This window comes from Nematolebias whitei, chromosome 5 (assembly GCF_014905685.2).
Source record: "Nematolebias whitei isolate Nwh7 chromosome 5, NemWhi1, whole genome shotgun sequence".
Classification (NCBI taxonomy): Eukaryota; Metazoa; Chordata; class Actinopteri; order Cyprinodontiformes; family Rivulidae; genus Nematolebias; species Nematolebias whitei.
Genome location: NC_056502.1, coordinates 10465771 through 10490479, shown reverse-complemented (window position 1 = coordinate 10490479; position 24709 = coordinate 10465771). Strand labels below are relative to the sequence as shown.

At 38.7% G+C, this 24709-nt stretch overlaps 1 protein-coding gene across 1 annotated transcript in view; it reads right to left on the bottom strand.

Annotated features, from left to right (window-relative positions):
* Positions 1 to 24709, bottom strand: part of LOC119409666 (mannosyl-oligosaccharide 1,2-alpha-mannosidase IC) — a 91514-nt gene that overhangs the window by 16103 nt on the left and 50702 nt on the right. The window contains exons 3-6 of the mRNA XM_037676568.1: positions 14368 to 14462; positions 4370 to 4493; positions 3391 to 3484; positions 994 to 1109 (exon numbers count right to left, since the gene is read on the bottom strand). Of these exons, the coding sequence (XP_037532496.1) occupies positions 994 to 1109; positions 3391 to 3484; positions 4370 to 4493; positions 14368 to 14462 (429 nt within the window). The remainder of the gene's footprint in view (positions 1 to 993; positions 1110 to 3390; positions 3485 to 4369; positions 4494 to 14367; positions 14463 to 24709) is intronic.

Genomic DNA, 24709 nt, shown 5'->3' with positions numbered 1-24709 from the left:
ACATGCAGCTCACTTTGACTTAGAATTCTGGTCTGTCACATTAAGAACCAGCTAAAACTTGTTTTCTTCCCAAAATATTTATATTTTTCCTGTTTTGTTTGTGTTTAGTGTGAAAAAAATGTTTTGATTGTACTTCTATGAAATTTTGTAAGTGCCGTCTTGTTTTACTGCAGCTTATTTACTCCCGATAAAGATTCAAAATGCAAAAACACGACACACCAGTAATGTGTGCACTATCAAAGTTTAGAAAACCTCGTTAAAAAATGGATTTTTCCATAGGGTTCAGCCTGATAATTTTGTCTCTAATTAGCAGTAGTTAGTAGCAATCATGACACCCCATAAATGGAAAATGTTTTCTTATTCAGAAGTGTTTTATTTAGTAGTCTGCTTTTATTTGAAAAGCAAAGATAATTAGTTGTGCCGAGCTTTCACCTCAGACCCCTGAAAAACCTGCAGCATCCGATAGAAGAGTGGTCCTTGGTCATTAAATACCAAGTCACAAGAGAGACTTCGTAATTAATGATTCTAGCTCTGGATTGATCCTTTGATGATAAACGAGGCCATCTTAAAGGCCACATGAAGTTCCTATACTTTATTCATACACAGTGTATAAACATTTTCTGTTTTGTAATCATTCACACAGATTTGGTTTGCTTAACATTATAACCCTTAAAGAAAAACTCATATACGTTTAGTTTAATGTATGTGTCATGCAACCTACTCTGTACAAATGTATTTAACACTGCAACCTAAAAAAAAACCTCTTGAAGTTGTTCAGCATCTGTAAGTGTTTTTAAACGTCTGAAGGGTTTCCAATGTATGTATCAAATGTTGTCTTTCACTTAAATTATCTTGCTGCCGTCCATGTTGTCTCGACGTATATTTGATCAAAATCTTATGCAATTTTTTTTTTTTTGTAGCAGTATTTGTTTAATTGAGACATGCATTGAGTTTGCACACGTCGTTTGCATTAAAGGTCGAAAGTGTTCATACCTCCATGGCGTTGTAGTACGTCGTTTTTGCGTCCTCGTCCGTCTTGTCTGACATCAGGTACGATTTTATCAGATACTCGTAGAAGCTGTCTCCGAGTCCACCGATAGAAACATGATCTAAAGACGAAATTAAACGCAAATAAAGTCAACTATAACACACGCACCAACTTTAAAGGTACTACATTTATTTTTAAAGCACTGATTTAGGATTGTAAAAACACAAATGGTATACTTTTTATGCACAAACCAGTGGAAACATTTTAACAAACCTTTCAAAATGTAATCAGAGGAGGCACAACAACAACTGATAAAAGTTTATAAGTAAACCTGAGTTACAATGGCTGCCACAGCTAATCCACCTTGCAACCATAAAAATGCCCCAAACTCATTTCCTTCCCATTAACCTCTGGGGTCAGTTCAAATCAAGACGGTAACCGCAGCTAAACATTAGCCAACACAAAAATGTCCCAAACTATGTCAACCTCACTGATATTGAGCTCAAATTTGGAGTGGTAGGTGAGAATTCTCCCCGTCACCCATTCCTACAGCTAAAGGTTCACATGAGGTCTTTGTGTAAAACTTTAACATGAAATTAGTAAACAACAGGGCTGAACAATTTTGGAAAATATTTTAATTGCGTTTAATTTTTTTTACCTCAATATTGCGATTTAATACGCAATTATTTTCAATGTCTACTTCTCGTGTATTTTTCAACGAACATAATCAATAAATCAATCTGTTTCAGTTGCAAAAAAAAAAACCCACTGTCTTCAGCATCGCTGCAGCTTTTGTTTTGCTTTTTTTTTTGTGTAGCTCTGGGATAACTTGGTTAAAATGTGCGCGCGGGCATTCTGTACCGCTTATCCAGCAAGGCTGTAAACCCAGGCTTGGTCACTGTGTTATCATGTCTTTCGTTATGAACTCTATTATTGCTCAAGTTATTTCTGCGTGCCAATTGAAATTATGTTCATACGGAGTAATACCTTGGAACAGTTGGGTCAGTGATCCCTGTCGGCTGATACTTTGCTTGCTTTAAGTTTGTGGCGTTACCTCGAGAGGTAGCAACAGCAGCAATGCAGGTTCAAAATAATTCCAAACAATGAAAGTGCTGCCGCTCTTTGGTACCAAACTTTCAGATGTATCAGCTTCTGTCGAGCCTGACGCCATTGTGCGACCGGTTAAAGAGCAGCGTTGACTTCTCTCGCTCCCTGCTCGGCTCTGCTCCGCTCCACTCGCTCACAAGTCACGTAACCAGATCGAGCGAGCAGTCAAATTGCAGCCTTTGCGATGAGAAAATCTCATTTAATCACATCACAATATCATTGCAAATGCAATTAATTGTTCAGCCCGAGTAGACAATATGTATTCCTTTAAGGAATTCTAGTTTAACCCCTTTTTCAGTATATAGTAGCATAATGAAATATTTTTTACAGGCTGTTTAGAGTCATTGTGCATCTTCTTTTAGAAATTCTTTAACTTGTAGCAAACATTTTAACACCTTTCAAATCTGCAGGGGCCTAATTTAACAGCTCTTTAGTAAAATTATCAGAGTTTTGTAAATTAATAAGAAATTAGTGTTTAGTTTTAAAGTTATTTTGAGTCATGTCACCCAAATGAGGTAAACTGAATGATTAGATAATTTTCTCATTTTAGCTAAAATAAGTGGTTCTTCTCGTCGCCCTTCCTTGTTTAATCCAGAATCGGTCTCACCCAGATGAGTATGACACGACTCTTTATCTGTCCACTCATGCACCACCTTCACCGACTCACCCACGAGGTTATCACCGAGCAGCTGTGGTCGTCCTCGACCGACGAACGAGGGAGGCCAAAGTGTGTGTTTATTTATTATGTACGGTTTCATTTCCTGCATGCTCTTCTGCAACAATTAGCTGCTGTAATCATCCAGTTTAGCACCTCTTCGTGTCATCTTAACTAGTTTTTTTTTCTTAGCTCTTTTCAGGTAAATCGGACAGATCCAATTTTCTGCGGTAATTGAATTTCAATAACCCAGAGCGGAGGGAGTCATATAGCCAGAGTTACTGTGACGCTGATATTAAAATTGAAAGAGACTGATGGATTCAGACGAGCTGTAACAAGAACTTTTTACACGCACAGAGACCTAAAGTGTGTCAGGTGTGTGAAATGGAAAAAAAATAAATAAAATAAACGTAAATTTAAGTGAACAAGAGACTCAGATTGTTGTAACCCCGAGCAGTGCTGCGGAAACACAATCAGGTGGTGACAAATCTTTAACCTTAACAAGAAAAACCTCAAAAACTAGATTATCTTTACGATTTTATGTACGAAAGCCAATGAGTTTGACAGACTATCAACACTTATCCGTGCTTTAGGAACAAGTTTAACAGAAATATATATCCTGTAATCTCCAAGAACTTACGCTGGACCCAGTTTCCACTGACTGGACTGAGAAAGTTAGGATACAGGCCATGAGGTTTCTCAATCTTGTTCAGCAGCTTCCTGATGCTCATCACCTGCAAACACAAGTCTAATGGTTAGACTACAGGCTGGCTTGTGTAAAGTTAACTCGTACTGTGTCATCATGACATGGCTGAAAAGTACTTAATAAAAAAACCACATCAAACAATAAGAGTTTTGTAAGATGTTATTAGACTAAATGATGACGGTACACACTTAGAACCAAATTAAATGCAGTATCTCACTGTGCTTCGACTGCTGGAGATTTAAAATTGTGATAAAATTGCAAGAAATGACTCAAATCTTCAGTTTCAGGCTCACTGAATTCTGACCTGCGAGCCAAACACATGTTGAGAGGCCAATTATTAAAAATCACGACTTATTTTTGAGCACAGCTTGCAAGAGTTTATTTTGGGCCGTGGGCATTAATTTGTTGCCCACATCATACCTGCCTTGACCTGCTTTGTACCCACCTTGGCAGCTCCCCCCCACACATTTTGATAATCTACTAAAGCACACTTTTGAAATGCAGACAGCCTGATTTGGGCCAGTTTTTTAAATATCGTTTATCAATCCTGATGCGGTGTTTAGACCTGGACATTAGCCTCGGATGTTTTGTCAGAAAACAGCCAGAGGGGCGGAGTCTAAATGAAGCTCTGCACTCTGAAGAGGAGTTAGAGAAGCCTGTGACAAAACTGGGATGAGTCTGAGACACCCACAATGACTCTATTTTCAGAGAAATTTGTTGCACACATTTTTGAACATGTTTAAAACTCAAGCAACAATAGTGCACGTCTGAGCTACACACACAAAAAGACATTAAGAACCCTCACGAATGCTTTGACACACTTTGGAGACTTCCTCGCAAATACTATACGCCATCTAGTTGAAGCCCAGTGAGATACTACCTTAAAGCTGGTCATGCCATTCATATAAAACACCTTTTCTTTGTAGACTGGGTCGTTAGACAGCTCTGTCAGATGCACAAACTCAAGGTGAAGAGTCCCAAACTCGGCCAAGATGCTGCTCCCAGCTGAGGCCCAGCCCCAGCTCCAACTGGTCCCACTGCAACAGAGACGACATTCAAACAGGTTTAATGTGAGTATCTTTGATTTCACGTGCAGGCGTGTACAAGTACAAGCTCAGCATCAGCAACCCACTGGTCACTCAGAGCAGCTGGGTTTATAGGTGGATTGTTTTGAAACCTGTTTGGTTGAGTTTGTGTTGAAGTGACTCGTTGTGTTTAGACTGTACACAAAACCCACAGCAAAGTGATGAGAGGCCAAACACAGCTGGAGGATGCATGAGCCAAACTGAACCTCAAAACCTGAATGACTCAAAGCAATCTGGCTCCTTAGATAAATAATGTATTAACTAACTTTTTATGTAAGTGAATGTTTCTGTTCAATGCCCTGAAACGACTTCTGTTGTGATTGGGCACTATATATTGAATTGAATAGAATGAAGCATATCTTTAAACCAATATTTTCAGACACAGCTTTTTATTTTCAGTAAACATTACAACTCTGTTGTCTCAACGAATAAAACCTCCAACCACCAAACTTATCTGAATGGTTTCATTTTTTCCCCGCAGCAGATGTCTTTTAACCCTCACATTAAAAACGTTACTAGAACCACCTTCTTTCACCTGCGTAATATCGCTAAATTCAGAAACTTATCTAAAAATGATGCAGAAAAACTGGTCCATGCATTTGTCACGTCTAGACTGGACTATTGCGATGGTTTGTTATCTGGGTGTCCAAATACTTCTTTAAAAAGTCTTCAGTTGATCCAAAATGCTGCTGCCAGAGTCTTAACTGGAGTTAGTGGGAGAGATCATATCTCTCCAGTTTTAGCTTCTCTCCACTGACTCTGTCAAATCCAGAATTGAATTCAAAATTTTACTTATAACCTACAAAGCTCTCAACAACCTAGCTCCATCTTATATTTGATCTTATTGTTCCATATTTTCCTAACAGAGCACTTAGCTCTCAGACTGCAGGTTTACTTGTGGTTCCTAGAGTTTCCAAAAGCAGAATGGGAGGAAGATCTTTCAGTTATCAGGCTCCTCTCTTGTGGAACCAACTTCCAGTTTCTGTCCATGAGGCTGGCACATTGTCCAGTTTTAAGACTGGACTTAAGACTTTTCTCTTTGATAAATCCTATAGTTAGGGTTGGCGTGTTATGCTGCTATAGGCTTAGACTACTGGAGGACAATTTGACCTCATTTCCTTAAATGAATTGTTAAAATTTAATAATTTTTATTTGATACTATTTCTATCTGAACATGTGATCCTTGACCTGCCATTGTGTATCTGTTCTTACCAAACCCAGCCAGTCGAAGCAGTTGTTCGCTTGTCCTGAGTCTGGTTCTGCTAAAGGTTTCTTCCTCATGAGGGAGTTTTTCCTTTCCACTGTCACCTTCATGCTTGCTCAAGATGAGAGTTCTGTGATGGAGTTAAATTCAAAGCAGTCTGCTCCTCAGATAAATAATGTTAAATTATTATTTTTATATATGAATGTTTCTGTCCTGTGCCCTGAGACGACTTGTGACTTGGCACTATATAAATAAACTGAATTGAATGTACAGTATTCATGCACACCAAAGTACATTCTAAGCATTATTATTAGAAATATTTTGATGTAAAGACAATGTCATTGTATATTAAACATGACAATTATGATTTCATCTGATCTTATTGTATCTTCAACCAATTCTGTTTTCAATAGAATCTTATGACTTTTATCTTTATTTATTTTTAAAGTGTGCTGACCTCAAAACATTTTAGAGAAGCATCCTCAGGAATTGAGCTAAAATAATCTGGGTTTCATATTTGAGCAGAAATTCAAATCACAATATAGGCGAGGTTCGGTTAAGTTATGCACATATTTTTATGCTTTCTTTTAACAAAACACACATCAAACAATGCAATGAATGATGAAGACAGAAAATAATAAGATGAAAGGATGCAGGTTACTGATCTCACAAACATTAGAATTACAGTGTGTGTGAAAATATTGGTGAATTCTGTGAATCATGTGATTGTAGGAACCAGTTTTGTGTTTCATAATGAAATGCTGTGAAGCAGCTCAGATGATGAACTGGAAGTTGGCAGCAGAAACTGAGTGTGGATGGTTTGAGACTCTTGGTAGTTAAAATGAACTCGGGTGATGTTGATTGGAGCAAAAAATAACATTCAGTTAAACATGTCAAACACCGAGTCTGCTGAAAATAATTTCAAAAGCTCTTTTACCATGTATTATTCACGTTTTATAAAAGAAAACTTAATATTACAGTGTTGCAAAGTTACATATTCTTATATCATCACTCAGAAAATCTAAATTTTCTATAAATGTTTGTTTCCCCTCACAGATGATTAGCAGAGGCAGTAAACTACAAGAGAGGCTTTACATTCCCTGCAAGTGTTTTAGAAGGACGTCAGAAGCTGGATAATTAATTGGGTTTAATTTAGAGGAGGAGGAGATGCAGAAGAAGAAAAAAGAAGTGGCAGGCATGCGAGTTCGCACTCTGATGAATGCACTCATTAAAAGTTTGGATGATGCGTCATTAGCATCTCTCTTCGAGTCGTATGTTATTCTTTGTTTATGAAGAATCAATCAGCGAACGTAACGCAGAGCTGGAGGGCAGCAGGTGGTGTGTTTGGAGACGGACGTTCCTGAAGCATCACACGCACAAATCCATTAATCTTTTTAACCCCTTTAATGAATCCACAGCTTTTCTCAGCAATCAGGACCATAAAAACTGAAAAGATCAAATCTTTATCATGTCATGTGTAATATGTTGAGGTAATTCCCATTGTGCACATTTTAACAGGAGGGCTGGAATTATTTTTGTTTAGCTGACTGATGAATTTTGGCTGAACATTTTTTTAAACTTCTCAAATATAGTTCAAGCTAACAGAGTGATCGGTTTTAAAGAAAACATGAACAAAATGAGCATAAACTGTATTTATTTCAGCACTAACCTGCTAGAATTTTTGAGGGTTAAATCAATTATTTTGAAAGTTATGAAATATTTAACCAATTTATTTTTCATGCAGCTTTCCAAACATGTTTAAAGACATAGGTAAAGATTGCTACAATATTTTTTATTGGTTGAATAATTTGGCAAAATGTAGAGAAAGTGATACATTTATACAGATTTCATTGTACTTCAGTTAAAAAAAAAAAAAAAAAAAAAGTTTTATCCAGAGGGCTCTTGTTAGAGCTGAACTGGGACCCTGTATACATAATTTTGTTCCACCTCATGTACCACACGTTGTCATGATCACATCCTCTGTCCCCTGCCTCGCTCACAGCCCCTCATGTCTTGTTTCTACTCTGTCATGCTCTACTCTCAAGCTTTGCCTCTCAGCTACACCCACTCTGCGCTGCAGCTCATTCAGCCCTCGTGCTCTGCACGTTTCCCTGTTCCTGTCATCACCATGCCCACTCTGCTCATTTCACGTCAATCAGCGATCGTGCCAGTCTCATGTTTCCTGCCCTACTTAAGCCCAAAGCTATCGATCATCCTCTGCCAGATGATCAAACACTTCCTGGTCTCTGATATCCAACCATCTTGTTCTTATTCACACGTGATGCTAATGCCTTGTTCTTTGGATTTTCGACCTCACGCCTTGTCCTCTGGATTTACCGTTTTACCTGCTCCTCGTCTGGTTCTGCTCTGCACTTCTGATCCTGGTACGACAACTTTTTTCTGGCCTTTGGAATCTGGATTTTGGATTACCCCTTGGATCTGTTTAAAGAACTCTGACTCGCGGTGCTTGACCCCTGCTTCACCTTCAGAACGACGACCCTGGATTACCCCGCTTAAAGCACGCCTGTGCACCAGCTCTCCCTCTGGTGTCAGTGAAGACCTGTCACTGCAGCTGGATCCTGACTCTCTCCAGCAGCTACAAAATAAATAAATATACTGTTTTTGTTTTCACACTCGTTGTCTGGCTGTTTCTGGATCCAAAAATCACGTTTTCTGACACACATGGTGAAATGACAATAAACCTACTTGAAAGGAAAAGTGTCAAAGATGGGAACATTCCTGTTCTATATGTGCAGTTTATCACTGAAATAAAGTTGTATAATATCTAAGCTGCTCATAACATATGATCCCTGACTCAAACTTGTATTTTTTTGATTGTTTAAACGGTCTATTTCTCATAGTCATTGGGTTGATAAAACCGTGAGATACTAAAAAATGGTCAAAACTGGACAAGATTGGTAAATTCTGTTTGATCCAAACTACGTTACATGGTTGGTAAGACAAAAAGGCAACATGAAGGTCAATGACAGACAAGAATTTTGTTTGGACTTTGGAAAAGCTGAAGTGTTAATCTGCACTCACACATTTGCGTTGTTCTTACAGACAATGTGCAAAGTTCATGTATAATCAACCAACAAGAACACGTAATCAAGAAAGTAAAACGCATCTGAAGATTTTCTGTTGTATGCTTATAATGCCCAAATATTAGTTTTAGGGTGTCAAAAATACATTTGTTGGGTTTATCCAAGCCATACTAATACCTTCTAGTGGCTTGGTTTTGTGTTGTCCTGTTTTATCTCACATCAAACGTGAAGGCCCTGTCACACTATGTTTTAGAGAACATTTGTTGACTTGTGTAAATTTTGTCCAAAACGCTGGCATTTGCTGAAAACAGAATTTGAAAAAATCAACTGGAAGAAATTTTTGGATGTATACATACCATATTTCTAACAAGTGAACAAAAATATAACCTATAGCTTATCCATACCTTGTCTCTAGCTTATACGCAACATATTCAATTGTATGAGTGCTTTTTTATTATTATGCAGAGCTTATAATTAACATATAATTAACTTGTGCACAGCGTGTTGGAGCAGACTGTGATGAGAGCGGCCGGCACACAGTGACGTAAAGTATCAGCGTATGAAAAAAAGCCAAACATGCTGATGTAAGTCATATAAGTTTGGAATAAGTTAACAGCACGCAGATATACAATGACATAAGTTTGTCATGTGGTGATGCCAGAAAATTTATTTTTGCACATGCACACAATTTTCAGTGTATGCAGACGTGTTGCTGATAAGTTAGACATGATTACAGGTATGTGACAGGCAACCTTTGCATGAGTTGACAGAGGTCGTAAACCATCTGTGAGCATTCCCGTAGCCTATTTCCAACCTATGAGCAACTTCTAACATACCTGTAACTTATATCATAGGTTTTTGCAACGCATTGTAATATTTGTCCTTAAAGGGTTAATGTTCTGGTTCCGGGTGAGGGGTTGTCTAGGTGTGTGTATGGGACAGACAGAGGAGGAGAAGATGTGGAGGAGAGCAACTGAGCACCAGCGGTAATTAGCTCGGGTAAAATTGGGTCCAGCATGAGTTGCTGCTGTGTCAGCACCTCGACTCCTCTGATTTATTTATATTTTTGCCGTTACATTAATAAAAAGTGAACAACCGGCTCTGGCTCACGCGTTTATAACTTTTACAGTTGGCGCATTTGCCAGCCTTTTGGGGTTCAGACATGTATAAGGTCCAAATGATGTGCAACTCGTCACTCCTGCTGGGTGCATGAGGTGCAGAGGGCTACAACCATTACCACAGAGATGGAGGACCCTGCTGCAGCTTCCTTGATCACAGATTTGTTTGATGTTTTCTGAGGCATGTTGATCAATGCAAAATTAATGACTGGAGGTGCCGAGAGCTGCCCTTTTCTGATGTCACGTTTATCGTCGCAATATGCTCCAACGTGCTGTGCATAAGCTCTGCATAAGCAAGGTGCTCATACGCTAGAAATAAATTATGTGTACGTACACAATTGCCCACATGGATTCCGACGTATCACCTTATGAGTAACTTACATGTAACGTGTGTGAACTTATTCATTCAACCTTTATTTATACAGGTTAGTCTCACTGAGTCACGAAGACTCATTTACAAGAGAGACCTGATTTAAACAAAAACAGATGAGGTACAGACAACAATAAACATTCATATAAAAGCATATAAAATGAAATAAAAAACCAACTACATTATAAAATGGTGTAAGATACTAAAAACAGGAACATGTCTGCATTGATTTTTCCCATGAACTCAACAGTTGTTTAAAGTCCCTTAGAGAGGTCAAAGTCAAGAGTTTCAGATACTTTTGTAAGATATTCCATGTTACAGAAGTGGAGTAAGAGAAGGTCCTTTTACTAAATTTGGTCCGCAATGAGGGGACGCTGCAGGTAATAATGTCCTGAGAGCGCATGCTGTAGCTGCACTGACAAAGTGACATGTAGGAGGAGATGTAAGAAGGCAGCAGACCAAGGAGCGATTTAAAGATGAAAATGTACCAGCGTGAAGTTGATGACGACCAGTTGACCAATGAGTACAGTACCATGACAGGTACGGTAGTTACAGCCAGTTATGAATCTTAGCTCGCCATGATAGACAGCATCCAACATCTGCAGGGTGCTTGCAGGAGCGTTCATGTAAATAATGTCACCGTGATCAATGGAGGGAAGGAAAGTAGCAGGTACAAGGTGTTTCCTAGAGTTCCGAATTAGACAGGATCTATTTCTGAAAAAGAAACCCAGTTTAACTTTCAGTTTCTTTACTAGGTTTTCCACGTGGAGCTTAAAAGAGAGATGTGCATCAACCAAGATTCCCAAGTATTTGTAAGAATCAACAAATGCATAACTTACCAGTTATATACCTGTAACTTATACCTAACTTAGCAGCAACATGTCAGCATACGCTGAAAATTTAGTGCATTAACAAAGTTACCGGCTAATTGTACACTGCCTGGACAAAAAAAAAGTTGCCACCTGGATTTAACTAAGCAAATAGGTATGAGCCTCCTATTTGAACATTACTGCATGGACGATTATCTTTCAGCTGGCAACAAGTTATTTATCTCCAACTGGTTCAATGAGTTGCTTCTCATTTCTTAAACAACCATATCGAAAGACATTGCGTGGTCGTGGAAAAGATGTCGGTCTGTTTGAGAAGGGTCAAATCATTGGCATCAAGCAGAGAAAGCATCTAAGGAGATTGCAGAAACTACTAAAATTGGGTTAAGAACTGTCCAACACATTATTAAAAACTGGAAGGATAGTGGGGACCCATTGTCTTCCAGGAAGAAATGTGACTGGAAAAAAAATCATGAATGATCGTGATCGGCGATCACTTAAATATTTGGTGAAATCAAATCAAAGCAAAACAACAGTAGCACTCAGGGCTATGTTTAATATTGAAAGTAAGAGCATTTCCACACGCACACTGCGAAGGGAACTCAAGGGATTGTGGTTGAACAGCTGTGTAGCCTTAAGAAAACCATTAATAAGTGAGGCTAACCAGAAAAAAAGGCTTCAATTTGCTAGGGAGCATAAAGATTGGACTCTGGAGCAAAGGAAGAAGGTCATGTGGTCTGATGAGTCCAGATTGACCCTGTTTCAGAGTGATTGGCGCATCAGGGTAAGAAGAGAGGCAGGTGAAGTGATGCACCCATCATGCCTAGTGTTTAGTCATCAATGCAAGATCTTGGTGAAAAATTAATGCAACACTGGATGGAAATAGATCTTGTGACATTCCAGAAGTTTTTCGAAACAATGTCACAGAGAATACATGCTGTAATCAAAGCTAAAGGTGGTCCTATGAAATATTAGTGTGACCTTTTTTTTTGGTGGCGACTTTTTTTTGGGCCAGGCAGTGTATATCAGTGTGATGGTAATTTATTCAAAACTTACACCCAACTTATCCAACTTGCACCAGCATGCTTGTCTTGTTTTTCATTTGTTGGCATGTATTGCCAATGGCGTATTGTTTTTGTACTATTAGTGCTTAGCATATTTTTAGTTTAACGTTTTTCTTAGTTCATATCTTAGATCTTATTACTATTTTTCTTTTCCATTTTATACTTTCGTTGGATGTAACTCGGACCCTGTGTACACAATTTCGGTGTGTATGACAAATAAAGAAACTTTGACTTTGACGCTTGCCAGTGCTGCAAGGTGCTGTGTGACAGGACCTTTACAAAGGAAATATCTTACTAGCAGTTATTTGTGAAAAAAAAGTATGTTCTTAAAATTTCCTTATAATTTGACTGAAATGATTTTGGTCACAGGTAGTGTAGCGTGCACACAATTATGAACAATATGAGTTTTTCCATGGCCAATGCGTATCACATTGATTTTAAAAATTGAGTCCCTGGTGTTTGTCTCTCCTACACTGCGGTTGTTTCTGTGTGGGACAGTACAGGCAGCATGGTTCCTCCTGTCCATCTGGGCCATCGGCACATGTCGGTGATGTAGCAGAAATTAACTGAGGAAAAAGGTAATTAAGTCTGCCAGCAGCTGCCCAGTTTGGCTGCTGGTGTAATTGGTAGCAGGTGGATGACAGAGGTGCCAGGAAGGATCTTCTAAGATGATAAAATTGGAAGATGAGAGCAGCAGGATTAACTACTGTGGGATTTGCAAAGGAGTTTAAAAAAGAAAAGTCAATTAGGTACAAGAAATTTAGATTAAATCTCAAGTAAACCGTCTACTTTGTCACATTTTTACAAACGTTTGCTTTAATTTCTGTGTAATTTTAAAATGGTTGTATCAGAAAAGCAAGAGGCAGATTGAGTGGCACAAACACAGAGAAGTACAGATTCACAGTCAAACGGCTGCTAAAATGAAAGTGGCTTGAAGATGTGCTGCGTGCACATGACTGTGTCAATATGGGCTTTAAATTCGATGAGCAATGACTTGGAACAGATTAAAAATCAACAATACTCATTTAGAGGCATGTAAATATTATTCATATGATCTTCCAAAGAACTTATAAACACAGATTGTCATCTAAATGTCATCTGTGCTGTAAAGCTGATCATTCATCAGTAAACACAAACTGAGGGTCTACATCTATTAGTCTCTCAACATTAAGCAGAAGCTGAAGGATTTTTTTTTTGTCTGTATACATGTGATCATTTTTGATCAGCGCTTATATTGACTGTACTTTCTGCCGTACGCGTCGCACCGCCTAAGTCGCATCAGTCCAAAAATGTCTAATAAAGTGGAAAAAATATATAAATAAGTCACTTCGTCATATAATCTGCATCTATTATGCGTCACCACTGACCACCCGGAAACATGGGCCGGTGTTGTGCCAAAAATCGAATGGCTGCCAAAATGGCGGCCGCGGAAGCGCGCACGGGAGGACTTTAACAAGAATTTAACAAGATTAACATTTAAAAACAATTATTTGTTTGCTCGAAATTATAGCAAAGGTGCATCTAAGTTTAACTTTTCCTTAATAAATGCACTTTAATGGATAAAAAAAGCTTCATTTCAAAAATCGATTTGCAGCTGCAGAAGCACGCAGATGGAGGACCCGCTGTGCATTTCTTCAAAATTTAACAAGATGACCACCGAAAAGCAATTATTTGTTTGCTCAACATTATAGCCAAGTTGTGTCTCAGTTTAACTTTTCCTTAATAAATGCACTTTAATGGTCAAATCAGCTGCATTTTGCCTGGGTGGTGCAGAGAAACGCAGCTGATTTGACGTTTGCTCCAGGAGTTCCAGAGCGAGACGAAGGTGGCTCTATGGCAAGCCAAGTGTCTCATTAACAGCCACTTCTACCTATTAATGAGACACTTAGCTTGCCATAATGCTCTAGGGCTCTCTAGCAGCTGCAGAAGTTAATGTTTAATATTTTTCATGTCGGAATGAATGAAATCATCAGATCTCAGCCAAAAAAAAAAAACAAAAAAAAAAACATATATTAGTCGCTTTGGTGTATAAGTTGCAGTACTTGCAAATTTATGCAAAAGGTGCAACTTACATGCTGGAAAAAATGGTAGCTTATGTTGTGAACCAAACCAGCTTTTTTTTACTTTTGTGTCTCTCTTTTCTGACTGCTGAGAATAAATGTTGGGCAGCTGGAGGTGAGGACTGGTGTTAAAACTCACCTCCCCAGGTTGATGACTCCTCGAGGGATTCCAGTTGGGGTATTAAAGGCGGGCAGTAGCTTTTCTCCCAGCTCCACAGCTTTATTCTTGAACAGCTGAAACCAGAGAGAAGCATCTTGGTGAACAGGCAGCACACTTAGAGAAGGTGCATGTGAATGTTTTATCATTCCTTCTGTTTATATCTCACACATAAATAATTACAAAATGTGCTTCTCGTCTCAACCTAGTTAGAAAGAAGTCACAGTGACAGGCTGGGAACCAGAAGCTCTGAATGCGGTTCCCCACAGTTTTATATTTTTTCTTTTCAATCTAATTATATAAAACAAAGCTTGTTACAACAGAAGTCCAGCCAAAGTAAAAGCAACCAGATCTACAATAATCCATCTTAAACCACTATTATACCGCTTTTCCAGTGACTCTGAAGCCGATGTTGAGGAAGAGTTACATCATTTATGAGCTGAATTATCGGTCACAAAACCTCTGCTTTGCTGTGGGAAGACTTGTGTTTAAAAGAAAGAAGCTGTACTGAATCCCTGAAAAAAAAAAGATGTTTAATGGGACTGGAAGGCAACAGAGCAGAGGTGAAAGAGCAGATTCACATGAGAGAAAGGGACTGAGAACGGGTTCTGCAGGGGAATGAAGCAGAATCAGGGACTGCAGCAGAACAGCGACTCGGCTGGAAGATTGAAGAAGATGAGGGGAAAATTGGAGGAAAAAAATGGAGCCAGATGACATGTAACCACCGATCATCAGCACGAGGGTTGTTATTAGGGTACAAGAAGTCTCAGCTGTGAGTAGTTTGTGGTCCGCGGTGATTCTGATGAGACTTTCTGAGCTTCAGTGAACTATAGGAGCTAACATATTTTCTTCACTCCACGCATCTTTAGGGGTGTGAAGCGAGCGCGTAATAATGCATCAGAGTCAGTAACTGATCCTGTGAGCTACAATACGAGTCTAATTGTTTTACTATACAAACAAAATTGACCAATAAAATTAGGATAATCCAGCATGCAGCGTGTTCTGAGGGCAGCTTTTACTGAGTCACACAAAAGGGAAATCTCATGCAGTTTCTGTTTGCCCTCCTCAAGTGTAAATCAAAATTTCCTGACGCATGCTCAATAATCCAGGTAGAAAAATCCTAAAAAGTTAAATCTGGTCCTCTGGACATTCAAGAAAACAAAACAAAACAAAAAAAATGGTAGAATCGTTTCGTCTTTCATCCGAAAGACTTCCTCAGTCTGAGGTGCTGTATTCAGCTCAGTCTTATAAATAGCACCTTCTCGTAGTGTTATTTTTTTTTAACTTTATTTTTGATTATTTGTTGTGTTTTTGCTGCTGACTGTGTTGGTGAAACGTTTATTTTTGGTTTTGTGTAATTTTATTTTATTTTTTTACAACACATGACCTTGTACTGTTCATTTAAAAGATGCCTGTGTTTGTCATGTTAAAATATTTCATCACCCACTGGACAGATTTGATTACCGTATTTTTCCGACAATAAGACACACCAAAAATCCTTTAATTTTCTCAAAAATCAGCAGTGAGCCTTATAATCAGGAGCACCTTATTTATTAATTCTAGTTGTGCTTACTGACCTCAAACCAATTGTATGTGGTTATTGTGAATGAGTTGAATAAAGATTGACATACGTTTTGTTTCGCTTAATGCACCTTATACTCCGGGGCAACTTATGTATGAAAACAGACCTGTTCATTAATATTGCGCCTTATAATCCGAAAAATACAGTAAATTTGCATCTACATGTGAATACGTTTTGTAGTCAACTTTATTCAATATGGCTGCCACAGCTAAGCAACTGGAAACACAACAACTGTAGACAGTGAGATCGACTTTGGTCTTGTGCTAACTGGGATGATAAGTTGAAAGTGACAGTGCTAATCGTGCAAGGTCTCTTTTTACAACTGTGACACTGAGGTCAGCTCTGTTAGCAAAACATCTCGTGAACCACTGAACGAAATTTAATAAAACCTGAAGAAACCACTTCTCATGAGATGACCTTAGTTAAAACATCAAGACTCAGCCCTTAATTAACTTAGCTTTTAATTCAAATCCCAGTATGAAAAGTTATACAAGACATTTATATAGCTTTCTGTTCAAATTTCTTATTAAAGTTCACATTTTATATTTGAAAACATGTGAAATGTTCAGGCATTAAACAACAAAACATGCCACACTCTTGAAACAACCCCAGTGATTATGGCAGAAAGTAACTGCTCAAACTTAAACGTCGATGTTTGACACGCTTCCAACACAAAATTTTAAAACTAAAATCAAATTTATATTTGGCCGAATGCATGAACAATAATTAAATTGACCACTTCCACATAGAAAGAGGATTATGTTTTTATAGAGAGCTACTACTCCATGCAGACGTTGATAAAGATGCTCCTTTGTTCGTGCTGCTGTTGTTTGGTGCATTGTTTTATACTATTAGTGCTTAGTTTAGCGTATTTCTTAGTACATTTCTTGGATCTTATTACTGTTTTTCTTTAAAATTTGTATTTTTGTTGGATGTAACTGGGACCCTGTGTACATAGTTTCGTTCCACCTCATGTACTACATGTGATGTGAATGACAATGAAGAACCTTGAATCCTGCAGATGCCGTCAGAGCCGTTTGATGCTCATGAGCCCTCGCTACATTCAAATGTCTAAAAACGGTGGATCTTAAATAATAAAAAAAAGGTTTTACTATTTGACAAGTGTCCGACGCCACAAAGATGGTAATAAATGCTCGGTTTAGTTTTTTTAATTTGTTGATTCAAAACTGCAATCGCTATTTATAATTTTGTCCATTAAAACAACAAGAATATATATAAAAAAAAATGAGTTGAAGTTTTAAAACAAAACTTTTTTTATGAATAATATTTGAATATGAATTATGTTTTCTGCTGTAAACCAGATGGTCATGCAAAGACCTTGTGTGTGTGTTTTAGACAAATTCAACAAAATTAAAAAAAAAAATAAATAAATAAAAGAGGCAAAAAAGTTAAGACCTCATTTTTTAAAATGAATTTAGAGTATATGGTTTTAGCTGTTTATCAAGAGCTCAGAGAGAAGAACACAAGTATTGATGTGCGTGTGTGCGCACGTGTTTGTGTGTGTGTGTTGCGCTCCCTTCAGAGCCTCCTGGTTCTCTATTTTTATTAAAGTGAGCTTTAATGACCCTCCGCCTGCTCTCGCTCATCTCTCTTCGTTGCTCTTTTCTGCCGCCATCACTGCTCCGGCAAACCCACATCCTCACAAGTGCACACACACACACACACACACACACACACATACACACACATCTGTGGGGTGTTGATGCATCATTTTAACTCCGTAAAATAGTTTTGTTCATGCAATTATTCACTTTTAAATGAAGTGTCTCTGCTACATTAAGTAACAGGCAGACATGACGCAAAGGCTGCCAATTATCTTGCATTCATTTATTCTTGTTACCTTGTTTATAAATTAGTTGATTGATTGCAGTAAAAACCCCTTTAGCTGCCATCTGCTCTGTGATTTACTGTATGCAGCGCAGGAGCTAAATTAAAAGCTGCGTTTATAAATCCGTCTTCCCTGACATGCGGCCGGTCTCCTCAGCCTCACCGAGCCTCCTCCGACACACAAGCTTCATTACTCAAGTGCTGCTGTAAATGCACTTTATGTGTTTGCACCCCCCGCACGCGTCCGCTCTGTAAAGTTAGGCCATCGGTAAATTTCTGGGCTGGTTGTGTCCACAAGTTTTATTTTTAACATTCTCTGCCTGCTTGGCGTAAGAACGGAGGCTCTCTGCAAAGAGCAGTATTGATAGAAGGCGACGCGTCGCTTTCTTTACTTTTAGTGAAAATTCTCTGTGGGTTTGAAAATAGGAGGCCCGACACAACTAGCTTCTCCTTCGGCTCGTAACTGACAAAGACACTCATCGGGTATGCACGTCATCGCTCCTGCAGCAAACATCATCAGGGCTCAGAAAAAAATTAACTTTTCTTTATCTGCTACTTCTATTGACCTCTCAGCTCCTTAGAGAATGGGCTCATGTGCTTTGTCATACATCCATTTATCTGTGAATACTTTAAAACCATTTAGGCTATTTTGATCCAAATTTTACATTTATCAGTGCAAGCCAGTGATTAACATTTATATTTTTATCTGTTAGGATTAGAAAATGAAGAAATGTTTCCTTTAGCCCTTGTCTCTACCATCAGCCCAAACTCTTTGTTTTGCTTTGACGTCAAGTGGCCTGAGTGTGAACTGCATTAAGAAAAGAGCTCGTAAGTGTATTTACTTAATCAGAAATTATTTTATTTTTATATCAATCATTAAAATGTCTAGTTTGAAGTTATCATGATGCGTTATATTTAGTCTCATGATTGCTCTTCCTTAACCAGCATAAAATCTACCATATATTTGTAAATGTTAGTCACCGTCATATGTAATGGTATATACTGTAGTACTTTTCTATCTGATCAAGATACTCAAAGTGCTTTACAACACAACCTGTGCCCTCATTTACCCATTCATACAGCACTCTACTAGTGCTTTGGATCACATTCATACACCGACGGGACACACATCAGAGGCAATGAGGGGTTCAGTGTCTTGCCTAGGGACACTTCAGCATGGGGCTGCTGGTGGAATCGAACCCCCAACTCTTGCATTGGAGGACGACTGCTCTAACCACTCAGCCACAGCTGCCCCAGCAACTCCAATATGTGGAAATCTGCCAAAAACCCGACATCTGTTTATTCAAAAGGAACAACAAGGACATATAGACTGCCTGGAAGGTGTCCCATTTTGTTGGAAAAAAGGTAAACACTACATCTTGACATTAAACTGAGAAATGAAGAACATAGCCTTTTTCATGTTTAGTCAAAACAGTAAGTGATAAATATAATGAGTGCTTGTCTGTGGGAATACGTTTGCAGTGTTGCCAGATTGGGCAGTTTACCGCCAATTGGGTGGTTGTCATTCTGATTTTGCAGGTAGAAATTGCTTTGGGCGGGTGGGGTTAATTTGTGTTGATTTGGAGTCAGATCGGCGGTTTTTGAGTTAATAAACACATTTCAAACAATCATTCATCATTATTTCATAGCAAAGCTCCCTTGACCTTTCTCCATCATCTGCCAGGCGTTCAAAACAGAGAACTGGTGAGGCTGTTTCAGTGGACACCTCGTTGAGTGGGCTGACGCGTAAAGCTGTATGTCGGTGCGGCCGCCATATTGGATGTGGCAGAACTGCTGGTCAACTGATAGAATGAAATGGACTGAACTTCACAAAGCACCGTTCTACAAAGTGTTTTATGTTAATCCCTGTCATTCACAAACACTGATACATTTGGAAAACAAACAGGCACCAAAGACAACATTTATAACTTTTAAAGTGATTATTAAAAATGTTTACTCCTTAAATATTTAGATTGAAAGTAAGCACTAAACCAACATAGATATTCTTTTGAGTGTTTACAACTACTGTGTGTAACACTATTACTATGGTGATAAATATAGAAATATTCATATTTAACATTTAATCTGTGTCTATTATAACCAGATCCTGAAATGTGACATGTTGATTTCCTGAATAAAGAGAATGAGCGTTCACATTTGACTGATTTTGATTAATCACATTGATGAACATATAAACACCAATATATCTTTGCAGAGGGTGAAGGGTATTGTGTGGGTGTGTGTGTGTATATATATATATATATATGTGTGTGTGTGTGTGTGTGTGTGTTCAAACATTAACTATAATAAGATATTGATTAGGTGGGTTTTTGTGCGATGGGGCGGTTTTTAACAGACTTTTGGGCTGGAAAACCTCGACTATCTGGCAACACTGTACATTTGGACTTGTTGCACCAAGACACACTGAAACTTTTCAGGCACATTTTCATTCCCTTGCAGTTTGCCTACAATAAATATAGCTTTTTAATAAATTTGACATAATGAAAGTTAAATACAATGTTTCACCTGCTTTGTATTTTAGTCCTAATACTTTTAACCTGAGTACTAACTCAGTCCAGCAGACTCCCACATCTATTTTTAAGTTTATTTTCTTCTTCTCTGCTTCATATTTGGGACTCTGAAGTCAGACTAAACAACAAGGCATCATAAAAATATGTAGTGCCAAAATATAAACTGAGTGACTGATTGCTGAAGAGTTATAGCAGCGACTAAAGAGCTTCCTTGGCTTTCCTTGAATCCTGCTCCCACAGTGCGACTGTTTCTCTCTAAAAAAAAAAGTGGGGACTTTTAATGAGAGAACAAAGCCTCGCCTCTTTTATGGCTCATATCACCTCCACTTTACTCCCATTACAGAGATGCAGGAGACGAAGGGAGCTGAAACCCTGATCTCTTGAAGATGAGAAATGGCTGGTAAGCAGCAGCGGAAAACCTGTCTGCAGTTTGAAGTTATATTTCATCTCGGTTTCAGAGGACTGCTTATGGTCTCCTTGATTCTGTCCTCTACTTCTGACACCAAAGCGCATGCAGGCAGCATGCATAAAATCTTCATACAGAAACAACAAACGCAGTTCCTTTAAAGACACCAGCTGCATTCGAATCAAAGCTCATTTTAAATCACGACAGGTCCCACAATGAAAACTACACTCTAAAAATGCAAAAACATGTTTAAAAATTCCCTGTTTGCAAAAAGGAAAAGGCGTTCTGTAGAAACCAAAGCAATTATTTTGGTTATTCATGAATACATACTGTAAACGAAAAGTGATTTCTTTTATAACAAAATCAAATTTTACATTCTCTCCTCTAAAAAAAACAAAATCTTTGTTTTTGTGCACATCTGTACATATCACAGGTTCTGTAACATTTTTACTACAACACCACCAAATAGACACAAATAATAGACTCTAAAGTACATTTATAGACAGAGTGCACAGAAAGTTTTTTTTTGTTTTTCCGAAAGCTTAGACGTAGGTGAAGTATTAGGTAGCCATTATTTTTCAACTTTTTAAATAGAAATCTCCATCCATCCATCCATCCATCCAGGTCATTGGGGTCACTGGTGCCCATGTCCAGCTATCAGTGTGCGAGAGGTGGGGGACTCCCTGGACAGGTCTCCAGTTCATCACAGGGACACATAGAGACAAACAACCATTCACTCTCCCACTCATACCTAGGGACAATTTAGAGTTACCAATCAGCCTAACGTGCATGTTTTTGGTCTGTGGGAGGAAACTGGAGTACAGGGGAAAATAGACCAAATACGCAGTAAAAACTAATTTAAAAACTTTTTGGGGGTACCGTATTTTCTGCTGTACATGTCGCACCGCCCTATAAGTCACATCAGTCCACATATGTCTAAAAAAGTGGAAAAATCAATAAATACGTTGCTTCACTGTATATGTCACATCTATTATGCATCACCGCTGACGCGTTGTGTTTGTAATGCGTCACCGCTGACCACCAGGAAATATGGGCCGGTGTTGTGCCAAAATTGGAATGGCTGTCAAAATGGCAGCCGCAGGAGCGTGCATGGGAGGACTTTAACAAGAATTTAACAAGATTCACACTTAAAAACAATTATTTGTTTGCTCGAAATGATAGTAAAGGTGTGTCTCAATTCAACTTTTCCTTAATAAATGCACTTTGACGGTCGAATCAGCTGCATTTTCAAAAGCCGATATGTGGACACAGGAATGTGCAGAGGGCGACTCGCTGTGCATTTCTTTGAAATTTAACAAGATAAGAACCTAAAACAACTATTTGTTTGCTCGACCTTGTAGTAAAGGTGCGTCTCAGTTGAACTTTTACTTAATAAATGCACTTCATTGGTCAAATTAAATGCATTTTGCCAGGGCGGCGCAACAAAATTAAGCTGATTTGATGGTTGCTCCAGGCCTGCTGGAGGAACGTGGCAACTGTGGCAAGTCAATTGTGTCATTAATAGCTACTTTTACCTATTACATGATACAATGGCATGCCAACTAGCAGCTGAAAATGGTAGTGTTCAACATTTTCAGTCAGAATGAATGAAAACGGTCATATCTCAGCCAAAAAATGGTTTAAATATGGGGGAAAAAAATCCATAAATATGTTGCTTCAGTGTATAAGTCACAGGGCATGCAAATTATGCAAAAAGTGCTACTTATAGGCTGACAAATATGGTAGTTGTTAAATAGTTCAGGCAAAAGATGGTCCCACAAAACAAAAAAGTTCAAATGGATTTTCAGTGCAATAAAGATCAGCACCACAGCATCTCCGAGTTTATCTTTTAAATCATAATTCAGTCTCATCCTGCAGACCTGACATTTCCTATAAAGGTTCTGATGATCCCAAATGTTCAGGTTACTGGTTCTGAACTTTTTGAAGATATTTATCTTAGCTACCTGTTCCCTTTGACTGAATTGGTTCGACTGTTGGCTCTCTGGTGTTTATGCTAACCAACATATGGCTCAGTCCAAGTATGTACCCACACAAAGCTTCAGGTTTAATAAAAAAATAAACACATCAAATCAGTAATTTAGATACTAGCATGTTGCTTCACAGCTGTGACTCCACACCTGTGGTAGATCTGTGTAATTACTTTTCTTCAAAATGTTGTTTCTATAGTTGGTGTCATAATGTTCTGCTCACACTGAAAAACAGGAACAAGTCCATCTGCACCTGCTCTGCTAAGTTTCCCTCCTACCTCTGATAATTATTATTCTCCTTTTCTCTGGATGTTCACATGTGAACACAGGAATATTCAAAATGAAAGATGCTTTCAAGGTGTTCCAGAGACGGGCTGGGCTAATCACTGATTGAAAGAAATATTACAAGTCTCCGCTTCGCTTGTCTTGTCCAAAATATATCTACTCCTTCAGCTGGATCTGACAGGCTGACAGGTGAGGCCCTTTGTTGCATATTGATTGCTTTCTTCATTTTACAAGCTACTGGTCTGAGCTGACTGAGAAGCAGAAGAGTCCACAGGTCACGGCCCCACTTCCCAACAAATCTGAATCTTTTTGCCGCAGCATTACTGTTTGGAAAAGTGAGCTACAGATGGTGGCTGTACTGAGGAGCATTAGTGGTGTGTCGCGTTCATAATAAATAATCCCAGCTAAAGCATCTGTTCAGTCACCAAACGCAGTCGAACTTCCAAATAAAGTGTATCCACTGAAACAGTCTTTGAATTTTTACTCCTGAAACAATGTTTCAATCAGCCGAGCTGCAGACGTGAAACCGATGTCTTCAACGCTGTTTGCTAGCTCGCAACACAAAGTCTCACATCAGTTGCTCGCCCCCAATGATGGAAACGAAAAGTTCTCTGCATTATTTAAGCAGCACACCGTCGCCCGAGAGCGAGCAGGCGTACATGCTAAAACAGATCCATTAAATTAGACATTAGGGCTTCTCAGAAGGCAAATGCAGTGGTAAAATTGAAGTGCCTAGCAAAGCTCAAATTGGAGAACAAACAAGTGGTGGCTGCTCAATTAAGCTCCTGCTGGAAGGAAGCCGCTCTAAATTTGTTCACATTACAGCTATATTGTTAAGCAACGTAGAGCAGCTTCAATGTTCTTTTTAAAAACACACGAGCCACCCACAGACTCTGTACCCCTCCCTTTGACCCACTAAACTGAGCTAATACAAATCGTTTCAGTTTCTTCTCCCTCTGTATACCACGGCAGCTACAGTCAGTGTAATTTTTCCCACTTCAGTGATGCGATTGTTCTGCCGTTTTTCTCAGCTCTGGATGTTAACACCCTGCACCTATAATTACTGTGAATATGACAGGTGACGTGGCTGAACTGGTGCAACCAACTGGTCATTACTGGATTGTTTTAGCTTTAATATAACCTTTGTGTGTTATAAAGCAGCCTGCGAGTGGCAGTACGTGACTTGTTTTGTGTGCTGCTGTTACTTATATAAATCTGATTGTTGTGTGCTGCAACACCATGTCTGCTTAAATGTAAGAGTACAGTAGTCCCTCACTATTTTGAGGTTCGACTTTCGCTGACTCGCTCTATCGTGGTTTTTCAAAGTAAAATTGAGCACGAGAAAAAAAACAATTGTGCACGACACGATTGTCGACTTTAATATTACGTGATTGGAACAGTACTGGATACTGCACAGTAAAAAGTTAACGACAAAATAAAATACTTCGGACATGCATTGCCATTTTGTAGTTTTCTCTAAATAAGCCTATACAGTATCCCCGCTCATAAGGACTACATGTCCCAGAAGCCAATAGTGCCCCACTCAGAAGCCCCATTGCCTTCTGCTGTAATACGTAGAGGGAAAGTTTTGATCTGAACGGAAAAAAGTTTGGCGTTTAATATAGCGACTTTGATGCCCAGCGGATGCAGAAAACCACATGGAACCCACTGAAGTGGACAAGAA